General features: G+C 45.7%; 1 protein-coding gene across 5 annotated transcripts in view; it reads right to left on the bottom strand.

Moving 5' to 3' along the window:
• RAPGEF5 (Rap guanine nucleotide exchange factor 5) overlaps positions 1-19,519 on the bottom strand; it is a 199,450-nt gene that overhangs the window by 21,483 nt on the left and 158,448 nt on the right. For all 5 annotated transcript variants that reach the window (XM_079786281.1, XM_079786283.1, XM_079786284.1 and 2 more), the window contains 7 exons: positions 18,861-18,958; positions 16,932-16,962; positions 16,017-16,095; positions 13,640-13,789; positions 9,997-10,094; positions 6,799-6,921; positions 4,646-4,824 (listed from right to left, as the gene is read on the bottom strand). In XM_079786281.1, coding sequence (XP_079642407.1) covers positions 4,646-4,824; positions 6,799-6,921; positions 9,997-10,094; positions 13,640-13,789; positions 16,017-16,095; positions 16,932-16,962; positions 18,861-18,958 — 758 coding nt within the window. The remainder of the gene's footprint in view (positions 1-4,645; positions 4,825-6,798; positions 6,922-9,996; positions 10,095-13,639; positions 13,790-16,016; positions 16,096-16,931; positions 16,963-18,860; positions 18,959-19,519) is intronic.

Below are 19,519 nucleotides of genomic sequence, written 5' to 3'. Positions count from 1 at the left end.
AGTCGGCAGGCCCCGATCAGCCCCAATCACCAACCAGGCCGAGGAACCCCACCGTGCACGAATTCGCGCACTGAGCCTCTAGTATTTCGTAATTTGCTTACTCACTCCCCTGTTGTTGACATTTAAATTATTTTAAATCAATTCAATTCAATTCAATTCAATTCAATTCAATTCAATGCAATACAAAATGCTGCAATGAGTATCTTTGTGTCTAAAACTTTTAACTATATTGATGATTTTTTTATTACGTTAGACTTCCACACATTCAACAATTGGTCAAAAGTGATCATGACTTGAAAAGTTCTTGACACATTAAACACTTCTGTCTCCCCAAACGATATCCAGTTCTAGGCGGGCAGGCTGTGTAAGAGCATCCGGTTCTGAACCAGGAAAATGGCCGGGCTGCTAAAGTAGCAATAGACACCCCTGGCTACCCCAGGGCAGGTCCCGCAGAACTGCCTGCTCCTGGGGCCAGCCTCAGGGCCAGGTGCTGCCCAGTCCAGCTGAGAGCCACACCGGAGGTTCTACTCATCAACAGTGGAACCTGGACAGGCACTGCTGCCTCCACACCCAGTGTCCAGGGCACCTGGGGTGAACTCAGCCCTGTGGGCCCACCGCCAATCTCCAGGGCACGGTCAGTACCGGCTCTGGTCTCCGCCTCTTGGTAGGCAAGAGGATCTGAAACTCAGTCTAACTGGCCCTCTGGTTTCTGCCAGCTTTCTCCTGGGTCAGTGGTCGGCAAACTCATGAGTCAACAGAGCCAAATATCAACAGTACAACGACTGAAATTTCTTTTGAGAGCCAAATTTTTAATCTTAAACTTCTTCTAACGCCACTTCTTCAAAATAGACTTGCCCAGGCCGTGGTAATTTGTGGAAGAGCCACACTCAAGGAGCCGCATATGGCTCGCGAGCCACAGTTTGCCGACCATGGTCCTGGGTGACCCTGCTTGGTATATTCCAGGAATAAACAGACAAGATACTTCCTGGGCTATGATTAAGGAATCCATCTGTTCTTGAGAACCACTGGTGTCTAAAGACAACAGTATGGTGACTCTATTTTTCTTCTGCCACTGACTAGCACCCTTTCGATCTCAGCGCAGCCCTGGACACTTCACACCAGCTGGACAGAGCTGAGTGGGCTCCCTCTCTGGACGTGACGACTCCGAGTACCCGGTGACCAGCGAGAGTCGGCCCATCCCGGTGCCAGAAGACCTCGGCCGGAGGCTCTCCCTTACCCCAGGTCTCCTGCTACCAACCTCATGGAGGCCCCTCTGGTCTGTCTCTCCCCACTAGACATTAGGTTCCTGAAGGCTGGATTATAGTCTATTTCTGGCCATTACCCCAATACCGGGTAGGCAGGAAGCCATTCAGATGGCATTTACTGGAGTTGAAACTGAGACTTTTTGGGGAAATGGATTATTATTATCTCTATATGTAAAAGCCTAAGTCACCATTTGACCATTAGACCGTCCAACCAGTAGCTATGATGTGCAATGACCACCAGGGGCAGACGCTCAACGTGGGAGCTGCTGAGCTGCGGTGACTTGGCAGCTGCAGTTCTTGGGTGACGCAGCCAGAACCAGAGAGGAGGGAGCCCGATTCTGGGGTGCATCACCTGAGAACCGCCCTCTCACAATCCGGAACCCTTCAGGGGATGTCGGAGAGCTGGTTTTGGCCTGATCCCCACAGACCAGGCCTAGGGATCTCACCCTCTAGTTCAGGGGTCCTCAAACTTTTTAAACAGGGGGCCAGTTCACTGTCCCTCAGACAGTTGGAGGGCCGGACTATAGTTAAAAAAAACAACTATGAACAAATTCCTATGCACACTGCATATATCTTATTTTGAAGTAAAAAAAAACAAAACGGCAAAAACACCCGCAGGTGGCCCGCGGGCCGTAGTTTGAGGACGCCCGCTCTAGTTCATTATAAAAAGGTTTATTCTTCTTTTCATTCAGTATCATTTATCTATGTGGGATCTTAGATATAATTCCCATTTTTATCTTTTAGCCCTCCATAAATAATTTTCTTGGCCCAGATCTCTTTTTCACTCATACTTAAAATAAAAAGGCACTTATAACTAACATCTGACTCTGTGAAAAGGAAAAAGGAATGAAAACAGACACGATTTCTCTAGAAGACAAATTGAGGCAGTACAAATATTAGATACCATTCCAGTCCGGACTCCTCTGGGACTGAGGTTCATTCATTCCATGATAAGAACAGACCATCTGACACTAAACATGCCAGTTTAGCAAAACTCCTTTGTCTGTGAGAGGGAATAAAATCCACTCTATCTGCAGAGGTGGGGGATGGGATGGTGAGAAGGAAGGGAGACATGAATATGCAAATAGGATGCCCGAGGCAGGGAAAACACTTCGTGATCACGGAAATGACTGTTTTCCCTTGGCTCTCCCTACTACTGTGAAGATAAAGAATTTAACTCTGTGTTCCTATTGCCATTCCAGTCCATGGGCTAGGGTTAGAGACCAGGACCGTGAATAATTCAAGATCATGGGGCCGTATGGAGAAGAGGTGAATAGATTTCATTTCCCTGAGGATCCATATAATCTTACACTGAGAAGAGAGAGCTGTGTGGTGTCATTTGTCTCCTTGGAACATTAATCTCCCATTTCTCCAAGTAACTGGCATTTATAAGAGCGTTTTTTTGTTGTTGTTTTTTAATTCGAAAGAGCCTCACTGTTAGGTATTTCACAGGCTGTTATAGAATGTATTGGCCAAATTAAAAAAAAAAAGGGAGCATTTAACATAAGAGCAGCCCCAGATTTAGGCTTCTCTGTTACTCTCTCTCCTTCCCTTCCAGGCACACCAACCAAGGCAGGCACTCCCACTATCTCTCACCGAGTCAATGGAACACCCTGCCTCTGGGGTCTTCTCCCTACGATTCACTCTACACCCAACTCTCAGACCAGCCTTCCCGAGGGACCACGCTGAGCATCCGCTTCCTGCACAAACATTTTCAGTGACCTCCTACCGCCTCCTCCAGGCAGTGCAAACCTTCCATCTGAAATTCAAAGTCCTTTATCGATTGGTCCCATCTTCCTTTGCAGATGAATCTCCCACAACTTCCTTACAAACACCCTCCCTGAGGGTCCCCCTGGGTCAGGGTACTTTCCCGGACCACGTGTGCTGTGCCTCCAGTGAATGGACACCTGTCCAATTCTACCCGGAATTCAAACATAGCCTCACATGTTTTCCAAACCCTCCTTTCCCACCTTTCTCACAGCATGAGCCCTATATAAACAGATAACTTCAATAAACATAATAAAGGCGTTTTAGAAAAGGAAACACAGCATGAGTATGTGAGCTTCCCCTCTTCTAAAGCCCCCAGAATGTGACCTCACATCGTGGCACGTCCCCGTTCTAATCTGCACGCTGGCCACTCGCGTTATAGAAGCGCCACCCTGGCCCCGCAGACTGCAAACTCCCGAAGGCAGGAATGGGGTGTCGGCTCGGTCTGATTTGCCCACGGTACCCTGCGTGGATCTGCACCTATACTAAGTGATCGATAAGTATTTTCTGAATGTTGGTCTGGCATGTACTCAGAACACTGATACAAAAACTATTCTGGAAGACAAAGGAGAAGTAAAGTGGGAAGGCTGGGAGGTAGAAGGAACGGGAAAGATTTCGGTTCCTGCCGCCTGCTTCGGTTGGGAAGCTGTCCCAAGAGCGGTCTCAGGACACGGCTCTGGAATATTCAGGGATGCTCCCAGCAAGTTACGAAAATGTCATTCCACCAACATTTACGGAGTCCCTGCTATTCACTGAGTGCTGTTCCAGGCTCCCAGTACAATGACTATTAGAACTGGTCCCTGTCCTCTGGAGCCTCACACAGCCCAGGGAAGGAGCCCTCTATAAACAGATAAATTCAATAAACATAATAAAGAGGTTTTAAAAAAGGAAACACAGCATGAGTGTGTGTGTGTGGGGGGGGAAGGGGGGGTCTCGGAAGGGAGTAGTTGACCTTCCATTTGAAACTCAGTGATGTCTTCAAGAAGGAAGCAACACTTGCCCTGCATCTTAAAGAGTGACAGCAATCTGCGGGGTAGAAAGGGCCCTTCTTAGCAGACGCAGCACATGTCCATGCTTGGAGGACGGTGGGCCTGGGAAAGAGACAGCCATTCAGAGTGGCCGCAGCATGGCGTGCACCCAGCCTGGGGTGAGGCTGAGAGGCCAGGAGGGGCCAGCCAGTGTAGGGCCTGCAAGGAGTTTGTAAGGTTCACACTGTGGGCAACCGGGAGCCAAGAGGAGAATTCTCGGAAGCACCTGATTCTCAGTGATTGTTACCCCGTCCCATCACCTCCCCCACTTTCCTAGCTGCTGTAGCTCCCCGGCCACATGGCTATTTGGCTGCAGGATGCGTATGTGTGCGCAGCCTGCTTATTAGCTCTGTAGCACAGAGCAGAGGGCCTCCGTCTGGGATTTTGATATTTACTTTAAAATAGAAAGACTTCAAACGAAGCGTCATAAATACTCATGAAGAGACCTTTCCAATCATTCGGTCACCTCACCCAATGTGACACGTTTACATCCACGTTTACATCCACCCTTCCTATCGCCACAAGGGAAACAGTCCTCTGGTGACTAGAGGAGCGGAATTGCAGGTTTCATCACAAGGAACTCACTGGGCGGCGATTTTGATGAACTTCTTCACCAGCTGCACCCGCTTGCCCAGCTGGCTGCAGAGCAGAATCTCCGTGGCCACCCAGAGCTGGACCTCATTGCAGCGCTGGAGCAGAAGGCTGAGGTTCGCGGTGTGCTCCCCACTTCCTTGTCTGCTGAATGTGAAATAGATCAGCTCTTGCTGAAAGAAAAGGTAGTCATGCCAGTGTTTATTTTCAGCGCAAAGTCAGGTGGATACAAAATTCAGTCCATCTTTAAAACCTCTTTCTGGTAGCCATCCTCATATCCGACGATGCGACAATATATTCACTTTGAAACAACTTCCCTGTAGTTTTAGGGATGCCTCATTAAATAATGCTCACTTAGACTCCTTATATAAATGCATTACTTTAGAATGTAAGAATGGTGCCTTCACATGGAAATCTAAGACATTCAATGTTTAAATCACAGGCTGAATGAAACCCAAACTTCCTAAACTTGTTACGCTGGCCAATTCATGCGTAAATGAAATGCTATTATAGTACTTGTTAAGATCACCTTAGACCCTCACAGGTAGAGTCTCTAGGCAAGGGTTCTCCAAGGGTTTAGTGTGAATCAGGATCACCTCCCTTCCCCCAACCAGCCTCTGATTCAGTTGGTCTGTGGTAGGGACAAAAGTGCCCCTTGCTAACAAGTTTCCAGACAGCGCTGAGGATGCTGGTCTGAATGCCCAGGCTTTGAGAGCCACGGACCCAAGACAGTGTCAAGTCGTAAAGAGAAAGTGCAAGGTCCAAAATGAAAAAAAATACGAGTAAGGCCAGTAACTATTTACTACATATATGGCTCGTTCCCAGGCAGAGCAGTAGAAGGTGCCTGTTTCTAAGTGGAGGTGTGTGTACTCTACGGAAGTCGTTCACATTCTCCCACGGCCTACGCAGGACGCATCCTGTTCTGTTAACATTTCCAAAGCGACATGTCATTGAGCGGGAATGACTTCACCACTTGCTCAAATTCAGATCATCGTGTTGGAAATGTAATGAGCAGATATGAGGACACTTAGAAGTCATTCCCAACTGACAGCGAAGCGCAGGGAGCACGCTGGGCCCGAGGCCCTCCAGCGGGAGGAGGGGCCGCCTCCTCGTGAAAACGCCACCACAGGCAAAGCAAGGGCAGCGCGTGGTTGCACAGAGCTTCTCGCTGCTGGCCTTCGGATGCCCGTGAGCGTCCCACGGGCTCTGCTCATTCGTTCATTGTCAGCAGCATTTTGCCCATAACCTGTTGCTTTACAAATGTTATAAGCTGTCCTCCAGGGAGAAGTTGATGGACGTAAAAGTGTGAAATATACCTCAAAATTTTCAAGAAAGTACTTGACATCTTGCTGAATAGTCTAAATTTATAGAATGTTCTTATGTAAAAGCATGTGTGTGTACATATATATACACAATATACATATGCTTCTTGTATAACTATTATAAACTTCATGGGAAAATTAAAATATCAATATCAAAGGCATCAAATACAAAATAGCTCTTCAGCCCCATTAGAGCTCCATATACACTGAGTGGCCAGATTATTATGATCTCTGAACGCATAATAATCTGGCCACTCAGTGTATATCCTATATAATGAAAGGCTAATAATATGCAAATTGTCCCCTTGACCAGGAGTTCGACCAGCAGGCAGGCCGGCCAACTGCCCATGTCCCCTCCCCTGGCCAGGCTAGCAGGACCTCACCCATGCCATACACACACACACACACACACACACACACACACACACACACATACATATATACATACACACACTGAGTGGCCCAATTATTATGCGTTCAGAGATCATAATAATCTGGCCACTCAGTGTATATATACACACATAATATACATATATACATATCTATTCATACATATACTAGTAAAACTGTGACATGTTTAAATTATATTCTACAAACGTATGATTGTACCAGGAGCAAAGAAAGCATGACCAAGTATTTGGATTTTCCTCGGACTGGATCAAATACCAAATATCAAATATCTTTTTGGACCATGATATTCTAGCATAACATTATCACTAGATAATGGATCTTTTAAACACCTAGTCACATGCATAAATATTCTTCAAAAGGAATTCACAGTTAAAAGAGCACCAGCATTTATTTGATCTTTCTCTCCTTCCTTACCTCGTGAATGGAATTGAAGAGGCTCCAATCAAAATTCATTAATTCCAGAGCAAGATCCCAAGTGTTCATTCCCAAGATCCTCAACGGCCTTTGCTGGGACTCCTCGTTTTCTGCAAAGGGGTTCTAAACCAACAGAAGCAAAAGGATCCTCAGTGGCCTCAACGTGCGACACTGCACTGGCTGCCCGTGGAAGGCACTAAAGCCCAGATTAGAAAAGCAATCTTGTCTGAGGGCACTTCATATTCCCCCCGGCCTGTTCACCTTCAGTGAGTTACAGCCAATTTAGGAAACAGCCTTGCAAACAGGAGAATGTGATCAATGAGTTAGCCTGCCCCCTGCCTCCCCCATACGTGCCCACACACATCTGATTATAAAACACTGCCGGCAGACAGCATAATGAAAGCAAAAGCTCCGAAGCCACGTGGGCTTCTGGTGGGAATTAATATGCCAGCAGGGTGAGTATGAAAACAAACAGAAGAAATGTCACGGTGCACTTCAATAAAGACAGACACGGCTTCTGCAGGAAACGTGCTTAGTAAGACACATGTTCACAAATTGTGTTGCAGTGCTTGTGGAAAGCGAACAAAACTTAAACGTGAAACATAAAATAAAAGTGACTTCATTTATACCGTATAGTGGGTGATTATGTTAAGTATCAGTACTTCCTTAAAAGATGGCATGAAATTATTAAATGTCACCACAACTTTAAATCTACTGTCACTGTTAAATGTATTAAAAAAGTATTCGGCCTCTTTTTCAAAATATTTGGTATTTTTAAATTAAAATAGGAACTCTCCCATGTGAGGGGTGGACTGGAACAGTTAATGAAGTACAAGTTACTGACGTGGAAAAGAAAGAATGGGACTTTGCGAACTACATGACATCGCAGGATGGAGGGAGTCGCTCAGATTCCAGATATTAACCTCTGCTTCTAAACTGCAAAATAAACTATTTGCATTTTAGAATTTTTACATTTATGAATAGTTTTTCTAATTAAACCAAGAAATGGCAAAGGACCTTCCTAGAACTTTTCCACAGACCTGAATCTGCTCAGAGCAGGTCAAGGTACAAACTGTCCCCGTGTCCCCAGAGTGGGAGGCAGAGGGGAGCTCAGCCCGGTGGTCGGCCTGGACGCACATGCAGATACGGAGGCGCTGAGGGGGGACAAGCCAAGGCTTCTCAGGGATTGTCTGACGGGACCAGACGGACACCAGGCTGCACGGCAGACAGTCAGAGGGAGAGCCACGGGTTGGGAAGGAGCAGTAACCTCGGCTCACTGAGCTGGAGGCACAAGGATATTTTCACAGGGCCTTGAACCCCTCCTACTATCTCCCTAAATACGCCCCTTACCTTGGTACTGCCCTATCGTTTATTCAAGGTTGTCCACCACCCTCTCGGAGAAATGCTTTCTATGTATTTCTCCATCCCATTCATCCAGGGCTCCAGGCCTGCTTTCCAAGAATATTATCTACAGGCAAGCATAGTGGATACTGGTGGTTTCACGTGCTATTCGCCCGTTACAATGGCCCCTGTCAACTGAACTGAAATATTTTGGAGATAAAATACCTACAGCTATGATTCTACTGGGGAAATGTTAGGTGGTGTGCAAAGTTGGTGGGGGAAACATTCGAGGGCAGGATGGTGTCTGGCGCATCTTGGCATGTACTTTGTAGCATCCGTTGGGACCGTGACTTGGCCTGCCTTCTCCTCTTCTGAAGCTGGCCCTAGGCCAGTGATGGGCAACCTTTTGAGCTTGGTGTGTCAAACTTCGCCAAAAAACTGAGCATAACTCGGGTAGTGTGTCACTTTGAGGAAAAAACATTATTTCGCAAATGTTTCATCCTCAGGAGCAGCAAATGTTTCATCCTCGGCATGCGGCCGCCTTAGCAGCCGCGTGTCATCAGAAATGGCTACGCGTGTCAGTGCTGACACGCGTGTCATAGGTTCGCCATCACCGCCCTAGACAGTGGAGAGGAGAGCTCTGGGGATGCAGGTTCCCTCCGCCACCAGGAGCCCAGAAAAGCCACACGGTAGATTGCCCTCCTTCACGGGGAGGGGTCAAGTCTACTCAGTCTCATTATTTCCTCAGAGATGCCGTGCACATCGGTGTGTCGTGTGTCACCGGTGGAATTACATCGTGCGCAGACACAGGACTAGTGACCTGTGGGATACTCAGAACTGGAAAGGGCCCAAGTTAGAGCCGAATATAAATGGAAGAGATCCTAGCACCATCCCCTCCCTGAGTGTGGGAAGCCAGAGTAAGCTACTCAGCCTCTCCCAACTCCACAGGGTTACTGGGAACGGGAAATGAGATATTGTATAAACATTACTCAGCACCTACGTGTCTGGTAGTAAGTACCCAAAATGACAGTGATTAGTATTATGGTTGCTTGATATCCTGCAGGTAATTTAGCATAAAACTTGTGTTATTGTAAGCCAGTCTGGTTTACCTACATGGTATATACATTCCTCAATTACATGTACACCAGGAGCCAGCGAGGCAGCCCCGGCCCAGGGGTGACTCATGACACAGACCGGGGACCAGGAGTCTAGAGGGTACAGTCACAACCTGGTAAAACGGGCTTCTCATGGGCGATGAACCCTCCCATAGAGAGAGAACCAAAAACAGGTTTTCAGAAACAAGCAAGTCATCTACTTAGGTGCCAATGTTCTCACATTTGGACTGAAATAACTTACAGAATGGTTTCTACATTTCCTTAACCGCTCACTCCTCAGCGGCATCTGAGGCCCCACTGTTATGAGACCATTTTGCACGGGGAAGGCTGACACCCCTTCTTCAAGAAAAGGGGTGCATCCAGGTGCATCAAATGGATGCAAACCAAGGGTGGCGTCTCTGCCTTAAATCCTCGCAGGGTGCATCTCTCGGCCTACTCTCCACAGGTCCACCAGAAAAGAAGACGTGGAATTAAGATCCATTGGTGAAGAAGTCACTTCTCTCAAATCCCTTGTTTCAGGGGCTCAGAGAGAAGGAGGATTTGACTTAGGAAGGGTTTAGAATTCCTCACGTTGTGCGTCTTTGATTTGCCAAGGCAATGCTACGCGACACGCGTATTGATGGCTAGAAGAGGAAACAATTCAATGCATTTTTTCTGACATTCGTTATAAAACAGACACAAGTATGTTTTCAGTCTGACATCTGCGTCCGTGTGTTTCAAGTGCAAGGCTAAAGGTCCTCACCAAAGTGTCAGCCAGGTCTTTCCGGTAGACATATATCCGACCAGATGCTTCCAGGGATTTGGAGATGGCCAGGTCATTGGGATGAAATTCACGCTTTCCTTTATTTTAAAAAAAAAGAAAGAGTAATTAGAAACACACAAACAGCAGTAGGCATACAAGTTGCAGCTGAAGAGTGAAACACACCAAAGAAAAATATTCCAAAGTAAATAGGATGCAAAGTACATAGAACTGAGTTCTGCGTAGTCTCTGTAATGATACCAATGATACCAGGGGGAGCAGGGCCATCACTGCTCACTATCCATGAAGGAATCCTCTTGTGAGTCTCTTACAGTATTTAGTCATTCTTTGGAACACAGAACATGTTAGGGGAGAAAGTACAATTCACTCATAACCCCAGCACTCAGATAACCGTTGGATGGGAATATTGGTTAACATTTAGGCATTTTTTTGTTCTGATTTTGATGTAAGTGTGTGTGTGTGTGTGTGTGCATGTGTATTCATATACATACATATAGTGGCAATTATTTATACATATGCATACATATTTATTATGAACACATATATTTTTGATTATGTAGTTTTATATTGATTTTATTATAAGCACTTACCCATTTGTCAAAATTATTTATATATGTCATATTTAATTGGTTCCATAACAGTCTATTATACTATCATTTAATTTTCCCGCTTTTGTTGAACATTTCAGGTTTTCTAATTTTGTTGGTCATATAAATTAGATGGCAAGATGTACGCTAAGTCCTAGCACAGGGCTTGGGATATAGCAAGGGGCTTGATAAATGGGATCTATTATTACTGCAGCCATAATATATACTGCTGAAGTCAACATCCCTGTGCATAAATCTTGGGCTGCTTATAGATGATTTTCTCAAGATAGATTCCCAGTAGTGGAATTAGTGGGTCAAAGGGAATGAATATTTTTTGAAGTTTTTGATGCAAACTGTCAAATTGTTTTCTAATGCTTACACTGACCAACACTGATCATTACTTTTGATAATTTTGCTTTTTTTTTTTTTTTTATGAAACCACAGATTCACGGTTTATTGTGTATTTCCTGACTGCCAGTGAAGCTGGAATTTTTCATATAATCTTCTTCCATTTCATTTTCCTTCTTGCAAATTGTCCCTGTCCTCTGACCATTTCTCTGCCATCGCTGGAGCTCTCCTGTACAATAGAGAAATGTCCTCCTCCTAACTACACGACGCAGGTGGGGAGCAACCACAGGAATACTTGAGTTTATTCCACTATAATACAATCAGCTCCTCACCCGCCCCCCCCCCCCCCCCCGACTCCCCAAAGCAGCCCTTCAGATACCCAGCCTGGCTGGGAAATGCGATATTCCACCTCTTTTCCTAGGTAACCTAATCAGCGTAAATGCCAAATTTTGTTTTGAACAGTTCTGCTTAATACAGAGCACACGAATGATAATCTAATACATTCTTTACGGCCCCACATTATAAAGATCAATAGCACTGTCATGTCGGGCTGTTGACGTGTGTAGTAAATGGTCCCACAAGGCTGGGCTCAGAGGTTCTTCCATCTCCTTCCTCTTTGTTTGGCTACAATTTCTTGCAACCCTCTGTGTGCCCAGATGTACCTTCAGTCAGAATTTATGAGCCATTCTGCACTTGCTATGGGAAGAATACCACGGCGTTCTGACAGTAATTTTTCCTCCCCTTCTTTCCAGGTTTGTCACCAGACTATAAAAGATTAAAGCTGAAAACATTTTAAGCTCTGATATTCCGGTAGGTAGCTATTACCTACATATCCCTACCCTCGGTACAAAATAGCACAAAACCTACTGAAAGCTAGAAGGATAACAGCGCCAGTCCTTTTAGGAAAATCCATGAAACCTACAAAAGGCCAACATCTTAAAAAAAAATTTTTTTGACAACAATAAAATAACAGTCGATCTCATTGTCATTTTATTTTGCGGTAGCATTTGAAACATTATTTATTGAAAATTGTGTAATTAGAACAAGGAATACATTAAGCCCTGTTTTCTTCTTCTTCATAAAAACATGATTGTTCGGGGGATATTAAGCTGCAGGCAGAAAGGTTCTCAACGGACGAAACTGCTGATTGATGGAAACTGATGGCACATTTCCAAACTGGTGGGATAATTCAAGAGATAAGCTGATATTTCTAGTGATGATTAGCAATGAGTCTACGCACATTAAAACGCCACTGCCCACCCTGATGAATCCGATTTAATAGAGTGTAAAAATGGTATTTCATGGCCATCAGATAGAAACTGGGTAGTAAAAGAGCTGCTCATTAATTTCCAGGTCCACACGTTGGCCCTGTTGAGTCCCACATGACTCTCTGCCCCCCCCCCCCCCCCCCCGCCCCAGTTCACGCAGGTCCCTTCTCCTCCAGCACTTCTGAGTGGGGACCCGGGGACTACTTTTTGTAGCGGTACTGTCTTGAGAGGCAAATGTTGGTTTTGATGAAACTTAGTATTGTTTAGGATCATTTAATAATTGGGTCACTTAAAATATTTGTCGTATCTATCTGGAATGTCTGATATATTTTATTAAAAATTCAACCACGCTCTGATTAAAATTCATGTAATCCACGTTTCTCAAAGTTTTGCTCTTTGTTTTTCTGGGTAATGTTTTGACGGGATGCACACCTAGGGCCCTGGGAGAGGGAGGAGGCCCCCTTCGCTGACAAGGCTGGATCTGTCCGCCTTGCAACCCACTAGCCTGCAGGTGGGACGGTTTCACCTGGCTCCGAGTAACAAAGCAAGAGCAGCAGTGTTCGGCCCCATGATGCTCTCATGGCGAGTTAAATTCTGACATTCTCCTCCTGACTCGAGAATGCTAACAAAGGGTGAAGAGCAATTCGGTCATCTGCTCCCCTCCCCCACCCACCCGCTCACCTCCTCCCATTTTTCAATGCTAAGTCACTTCCTTTGTATTTTTCTCAGGGTTAATGAGATATTCAATAAAAACTGTAAGCCAAAAAGGAGGCCAGCGTGCTGCAGTCTCACAGGCTCTGGTGAAACGAAGGGTCTGCTCAGGTCACAGAGATCAATAGTGTCAGCGTGTAATCTGTGTGATCTTATTCAAAAGACAAGAAGCCATCCTCTGAGGATCAATGAGGCCCGAGAGGAGACAAAGCTATAAGCAGGCCTCCCTCCCCACGTCCACCTGCGGGAACACTGCCTGTGAGTTTCGGGCTTGTGGTGCAGGCTTTATTTCCTGCAGTGGGGAGTCTGTAAGTATTAAATTGCCAGCCAGCAATATGACTAGTGCAAGGCTGTGCTTCTTCTTCCTTCTTCCTAAAGTAATTTCATCCTTTAGCAATTTCCCACGTTAATTTAAATAGGAAAACAGAGGGCTTATCTAGAGCACAAAATATGAGAAGCTTTACAATGTACTTCAGAGCATGGGCATGCCTCTCTATGCAGCGCTCAGGGAGGATGCTCAGCATCCCACGGTACCCAGCTGTCGTCATGGAAACTCCTCTGGTGGGCGGCTTCTCACGGTCCCTGTGGCCGGCCAGCTGCGAACCCCGAGGGGACACGCCGCAGGCACGCTGACTCTGTACAAATGTCAACTCCCTCCCCTCGGAGGAGACCTGGCGAAAGGTTAGTGTTCTGGGACAGAAGAGCGCTCACCCCCGGAGAAGGAGACGGCCACCAGGGCCAGGTCCTCTTCCGCGTGCTGGATCTTCTCCGCCACGACTCTTAGGACCTCCTGGGCTGTACTGGAAACTTTCGCCTTCACGCTGACATACGAGTGCTCCGTGATGTACACGTGGCAAAAAACTGCACAGGACAGAAGCATGGTTAGTAAACGGAGGGCCGTGGCTCTGAGTCACAGACTTTTCTAAATCAAGGTGCCCACCTTCTTCATCTCACTAGTATGAAACATCCACAGCTAGATGTACCTACTTATGCACGCAGATGGGCGCCGGAGGGCATATGCACACACGTGTGCTTGCACACACACAAGATATCTATCCGTCTGTTCCATGTATCCATGCCTCTGTTTCTATTTTGTCTGTTTATTTTGTTCATTAGATTCCACATATAAGTGAGAGCATATGGTATTTGTCTTTGTCTGACGTGCTTATTTCACTTAGCACCATAACTTCCAGGTCCACCCATGCTGTTCGGTGGTGGTGAGTTTTTAGTTTCCAACGAGTGGTCACATTTCTAGCCATTTTAATTTCCTTTTTATTGTCTGCAGTGCTAATTATTACTAGGACATTATCCCCAGCTGGGTGAACGGGTCCTGGAGAAATGCTTCCTTATGATTTGGTAGCAGAAACTGTTTTCATAGCAGTCGGGATAATTGACACATTATTTGCTTATTATATCAGCAATTTTGAACAGTAGTGTCCCTGGGACACTATTACATGATCAAGGAAATGATAACGCCCAAAGGCTGTGTTTCCAGGCAACTTTACACTCTTCCCACCTTTTCCTCTTCTTTAGAAAAGACAGAAGGACGATGATAGACTGAGACATTTTTCTCTCCTATAATACAACATTTTTTTTAAAAAAGGAATGCAGCTGCTGGAGAAATTTCATATGAATAACCCCAGGAATGTTTGCACAGAAATGCAAGTAAAGCGAAGACAGACTGTGAGTTTACATGTGCCAACCTCAACGTGAACACGCCACCAGGAGGCACTGACAGTATTCAGCGTTTGGTTTCATTGGGTGTGTCGCTGAGACAATAGCATCTAACAAATCGTCGTTTGATATGTTGTCAACAGACTCCTGAGGGACAAAAAGGCTTTTTTCCTTGCATAGGAGCATGGAATTTTTGAGCAAGGCAAAGATCCCATCTACAGGCCACTAAATATGATGTCATTCACAGCTTGCTTAATGAACTGATAAACAGAAAGAGGCCAGGGCCTTGGAATACTCAGCTTGGAGAATGGCACAATTAAATTGTGAGACTAACAGGCAAGGAAGGTCAGTAAGCAAGGAATGAGAGGTGAGATCATTTTGTTTGCTCGTCCACTTCTTATGACACAACAGCACCCTTGCGAGCAGCATGAGGTACAAACAACACAACAGAAGAAGTATTCTTGTGACATTGCGTTAAGTGTTCAAGAGGCTGAGCAGATGTTAACGCTCTCCCTTAGAACGGCAGTGCTTACGGAAAGGCCAGTTAAGAGAGAAGGTCTCTGAGTCACCTCGAGTGAACATTTTAATTGCTGTGTTTCCCGGCTCTGCACTTGACTCAGCCCTTATCCAAACAGGAGGAAACCGTGTTCTGTTCCGTTATAAAATGTTACCGTAGAAAAGCACGTCAGATTTCCCCTCGTACTGACTGGTGGGTCCCGAGCCCACTGATGGGCACAGATTGAGGACATGCTGGGTGTGGGGCACTGCCCAGCACCGCCATGCCTTGCAGGAATTTTGGTTGCACATCCTTCATTATTCTCTCTGAGATTTCTTTTCTAAATGTGCCCTGCACGTGCGCTTCAGCGGCCTTTCCAGCTAGTCACAGGCCAGGGGCTGACAGAGCGGGGGAGGGACCCAGAGGAAGGCTGCATTTCCAGGTAATTCTGCACCTCTTCCCAAGAACTCGGGAAGCTCTTTGCAGTCTCCTTTCCATAGTTCCCAAATTACAAGTGTCCTTGGGCCTGGCCAGTGTGGCTCAGTGGTTGAGCATTGACCCAGGAACCAGATCATGGTTGGATTCCTGGTCAGGGCACATGCCCAGGTTGCAAGCTCTATTCCCAGTAAGGGGCGTGCAGGAGGCAGCTGATACATGATTCTCTCTCATCATTGATGTTTCTCTCTCTCTCCCCTCGCGGAAATCAATAAAAACATATCTAAAAAAAAAAAAAAATGTCCTTGGTCCCGGGGGACACTATTACAGGATTAAGAAAAGGGTAACACCCAAAGCAAAGCAAAGAAAAGCCATCATTTTTTGATGCTAATGTGCTGGTTAAAGGGTGTGACAGCTGGAGTGTTCAAGCTGCAGAGCGATGGTGATTGACAGCGGCTCCCCCTACCCCCAGGCCATACTCACTTTCCTCTGTTTCAGTCACAGTGCCTCGGTGCTGGAGCCAGGTCTCCTTAAGACTGAATTGGTGGAAAAGGGCCTTATTCTGTGCGAGGGGAGAACAAGAACAATGAATGAATGTATTCCTGCCCTTTGGAAAGCCACAGCTGTTTACAACATGTTCCAAAAGAGCTAGCCAATTTCTTTTTTTTCATACGAAACCCACCCATCCAATCAAAGAGGAATAAACTGGGAGTTGCCTCAGCGAACACATGTGGAGGTGGACAGTCTGAGCAACACGGCAGACCTCCGCCAAGGCCAGGGGAGCAAAAAGTCCCTACGGTTATCCCCTGCCACAAGCTGCAGAGTGTCTGGTTACGACAGACACCCCCAGGTTCTTCTGAGAATCCCCGTGTCCACCCTGCTTTGGGATAAAGCAGCCTTGGGATGGCCTCGGACTCTGCGGGAGGGCAATGACTTTCCTAAGGGAAACGGGTACCTTATCCGCTTCTATAAAACTTGTGCCTGAAACTCAGTTTCCATTCTCTCCCTCAAGTTGAATAGGAAACACATTCATTCTTGCTATACCATCCCTCTTTCTAGGTTGAAAGTGCGAAACTTTTTCTTCCGAGACTATTTTTACTCTTGTTCTTGCCTGGAATTTTTTTTTTTCTTCCAGTGTCTGACATTCAGATTTGCATCACTCTGGGGACACTGGGGAAACTCTGAGACTTCAAAATGCCCCACCAAAAACAAAACAAAACAAAACAAAACAAAACAAAACAAAACAAAACAAAACCCGAGAGCCAGTCCAGGGCACAGGGCTGACCCTGAGCCGGCACGGGCCCAGGGAGGTGACATAGTAGAGTGTGAGCAAGCTGCAGCCTAGGTCCCCGGCCTCTGAGCCCAATCACCCGTCTCAGGCAAGAGGGGCTGCCTTACCTTCCTCTGTGGTGAATACTCATCGACGGTGCTGAAAGGAGAAGAAGGAGAAGTCAGCCTTTGTCCCCAACCCAGAACAATGCGGCTATTGTCCCCGAAGACTGATTTTCAGGCCCTGGGCGGAGGCCTTTGCTTTTCCCTAAGATAAGGCACTTGACTTTGGGCTGTGGGTCCCCGGGGAACCGGACAGACGTCCGTCCACCCCACGGGTGTGTTTTGCTTCCCACCCGCAGGAAGTGAACCCTGCAGGCAGAGCCAGCTCGTCCCTCCACAGAAGCCCCAGCGCCCTCCGAGAGGGACAGGTTTCAGTGGGAAGGATCGTCCTGGCGGCAGCTAAGGGCCGCACTGCATCTCTCCCAGGATGTTTCTGCGTGTGGTGGAACTGGCGGACATTCCGCAGGTCCCCAGCTAGAATCTTCTTCCAGAATCTAAAGACATTTCACACTCATGTCTTACACCATTTTCTTACTTTACTATTTCCCACTTTTACGTAAGTTCTTTAATGAAATGTGTTACATTCCACTCATGCCTTTAAGGCATTTAAGTGTCTGAAGCCAAGGATGGAAGGTTCGCAACAGGAATCAGGCCTCCCTGCAGCACAGGCCGCCTTCCGTAGGGGGACTATTTTGATGTCATTTGTCTTTCTTTTTTGTTTCATTTCATTGTTCCTATTTTCACACGCGTCCCAGGCAATGGAAGCGCTACAGTGCAGACTCCGATAAAAGAAGACCACGCAAACCCACAACATTCATTTCTAACATACTGTCCCCACTTACACCTCATTTCTGAATTTCTAAACATGTAATTTTCGTGTTTGAGGATTTATTTGCACCCTAAAATTACCTAGACATTTAATTTGCAGGAGGATCATTCTTTACTGAAATCAGGTCAGGTTTTAAATCTCAAATCAGTAATCTGGAAGGCCTGAATTAACATTTTCTAGGAGACGTGCATTTGTGACTGCCGGAATCTTAATAAAAGTTTCACCACTTGACAACAGATGTGTTTCGTGCTTGCTAAGTAGAAACCACACTGTAAGTCAGAGGACAATTTTCCCCTTCAGATTAACTTTGCAGCAATAGCTGAACAATGAGCTGATGTTTTTATTTACCAAAATGAATAGGAGCGTTCGTATAATCAGAGCAAAGTCAAGTTTTGGCAGTTTGAATGACTAATGATAGATACCTGGGGGGCACTTGGATATGCCGAAAGTCACTGAGTAAATGGTTTCCTTTAATCTTTCTAAATTGATTAAAAAACAAACAAACAAACACCCCCAGGAGCCCATAAAATGGAGCTTTTAAAATGCTCCATGGTTTACTGGGACATATTTATTAAACATTTTTTTCCTATTCCATCAGAAATAGCTATGAGCCCCTCAAACGACAAGTTAAATAGTTACACTTTTAAAATTACATATTAATATATTAGATAATTGTTTTTTGATTTAATCCCCACCCAAGGATATATTTACTGATTTTATTTTTAGAGAGATAAAGAGGGATAGAGAGAAACATTGATGTGAGATATATTGGTTGGCTACCTCCTGCACGCCCCAACCAGGGATTGAACCCCTAACCTAAGTATGTGCCCTGACCGAGAATCGAATCTGAGACCTTTTGGTATACCGACGACACTCCAACCAACCGAGCCACCTGTCCAGGGTTGAAATTATTGTTTTCAGGTTGTCTTGGCTCAGTTTCTTTCTCTTGTATCAGAAGAAAGTTAAAAAGTAGTCAATAAGCTTGATTTAGTGTTCATTCATTTTGAGATATAAAAACAAAACACAATTTACAACTAGAAAAGCTAAAGAAATCAAGATGACTCTCAGATTCAAAGTGTTCAAAATGAACTTTCTGGGATATCTCAAATTCTACCACATTTGCTGCTTTCTTTCATTGACCGGAACATGGAAAATAAAATACATACTGACGACGGTGCATTCCAAGTATCTTTTGAAATTCTTTCAATTCTTTTTCAAGTATTGGATATTCATATACATCATCCAGTACGTTCCTGTATATGGTCTGGGGGAAAAGAAAAATGGCAGTTGAATTGGTTTAATGTCCATTTAGTAATGTCCATTTAGACCCATACAACGGTTATGCCCAGGGAATTGGTGGACCCCAGGACAACTTAGGGGTTAACCCCGGTAGCAGGGAGATCCGGAGTGGGGTCACACCTCCGAGCCCCTCACTCGGCTGGCACGGCCCTCTCGCACTCTTAGGGCTGCAGGTAGGAAATGCTGGAAACTCAGAGCTCTCTGGCTGGCTACTGCAGAATCCTATGCCTGTTTATACTTTTAAAAAAATCTACCCACATAATCATCTGGGAGGAAAAAATGTCAATTGAGTTCAATTACCCAATTGTTCTGAAATAACGTTAGTTTACTCAAAGAGCTGGTTGAACACCTTTACACTGGATGTCTACATGACATCTGAATTTTGAATTCGAGTGGTTTACTCCATGAAAGAGAAACAGCCAGACACTTCCCTGTTTGGAGACAGAGCCCCTCCTGGCTCAAATCCCACTGACCCCTTTGTGTTAGCCTGCACAGCTAATACGGCTTTGGTGGCCAAAGGAATCCA

The sequence above is a fragment of the Cnephaeus nilssonii genome, assembly GCF_951640355.1.
Source record: "Cnephaeus nilssonii genome assembly, chromosome: 12".
NCBI classification, from domain to species: Eukaryota; Metazoa; Chordata; class Mammalia; order Chiroptera; family Vespertilionidae; genus Cnephaeus; species Cnephaeus nilssonii.
This window is presented reverse-complemented; position numbering and strand designations above follow the sequence as displayed.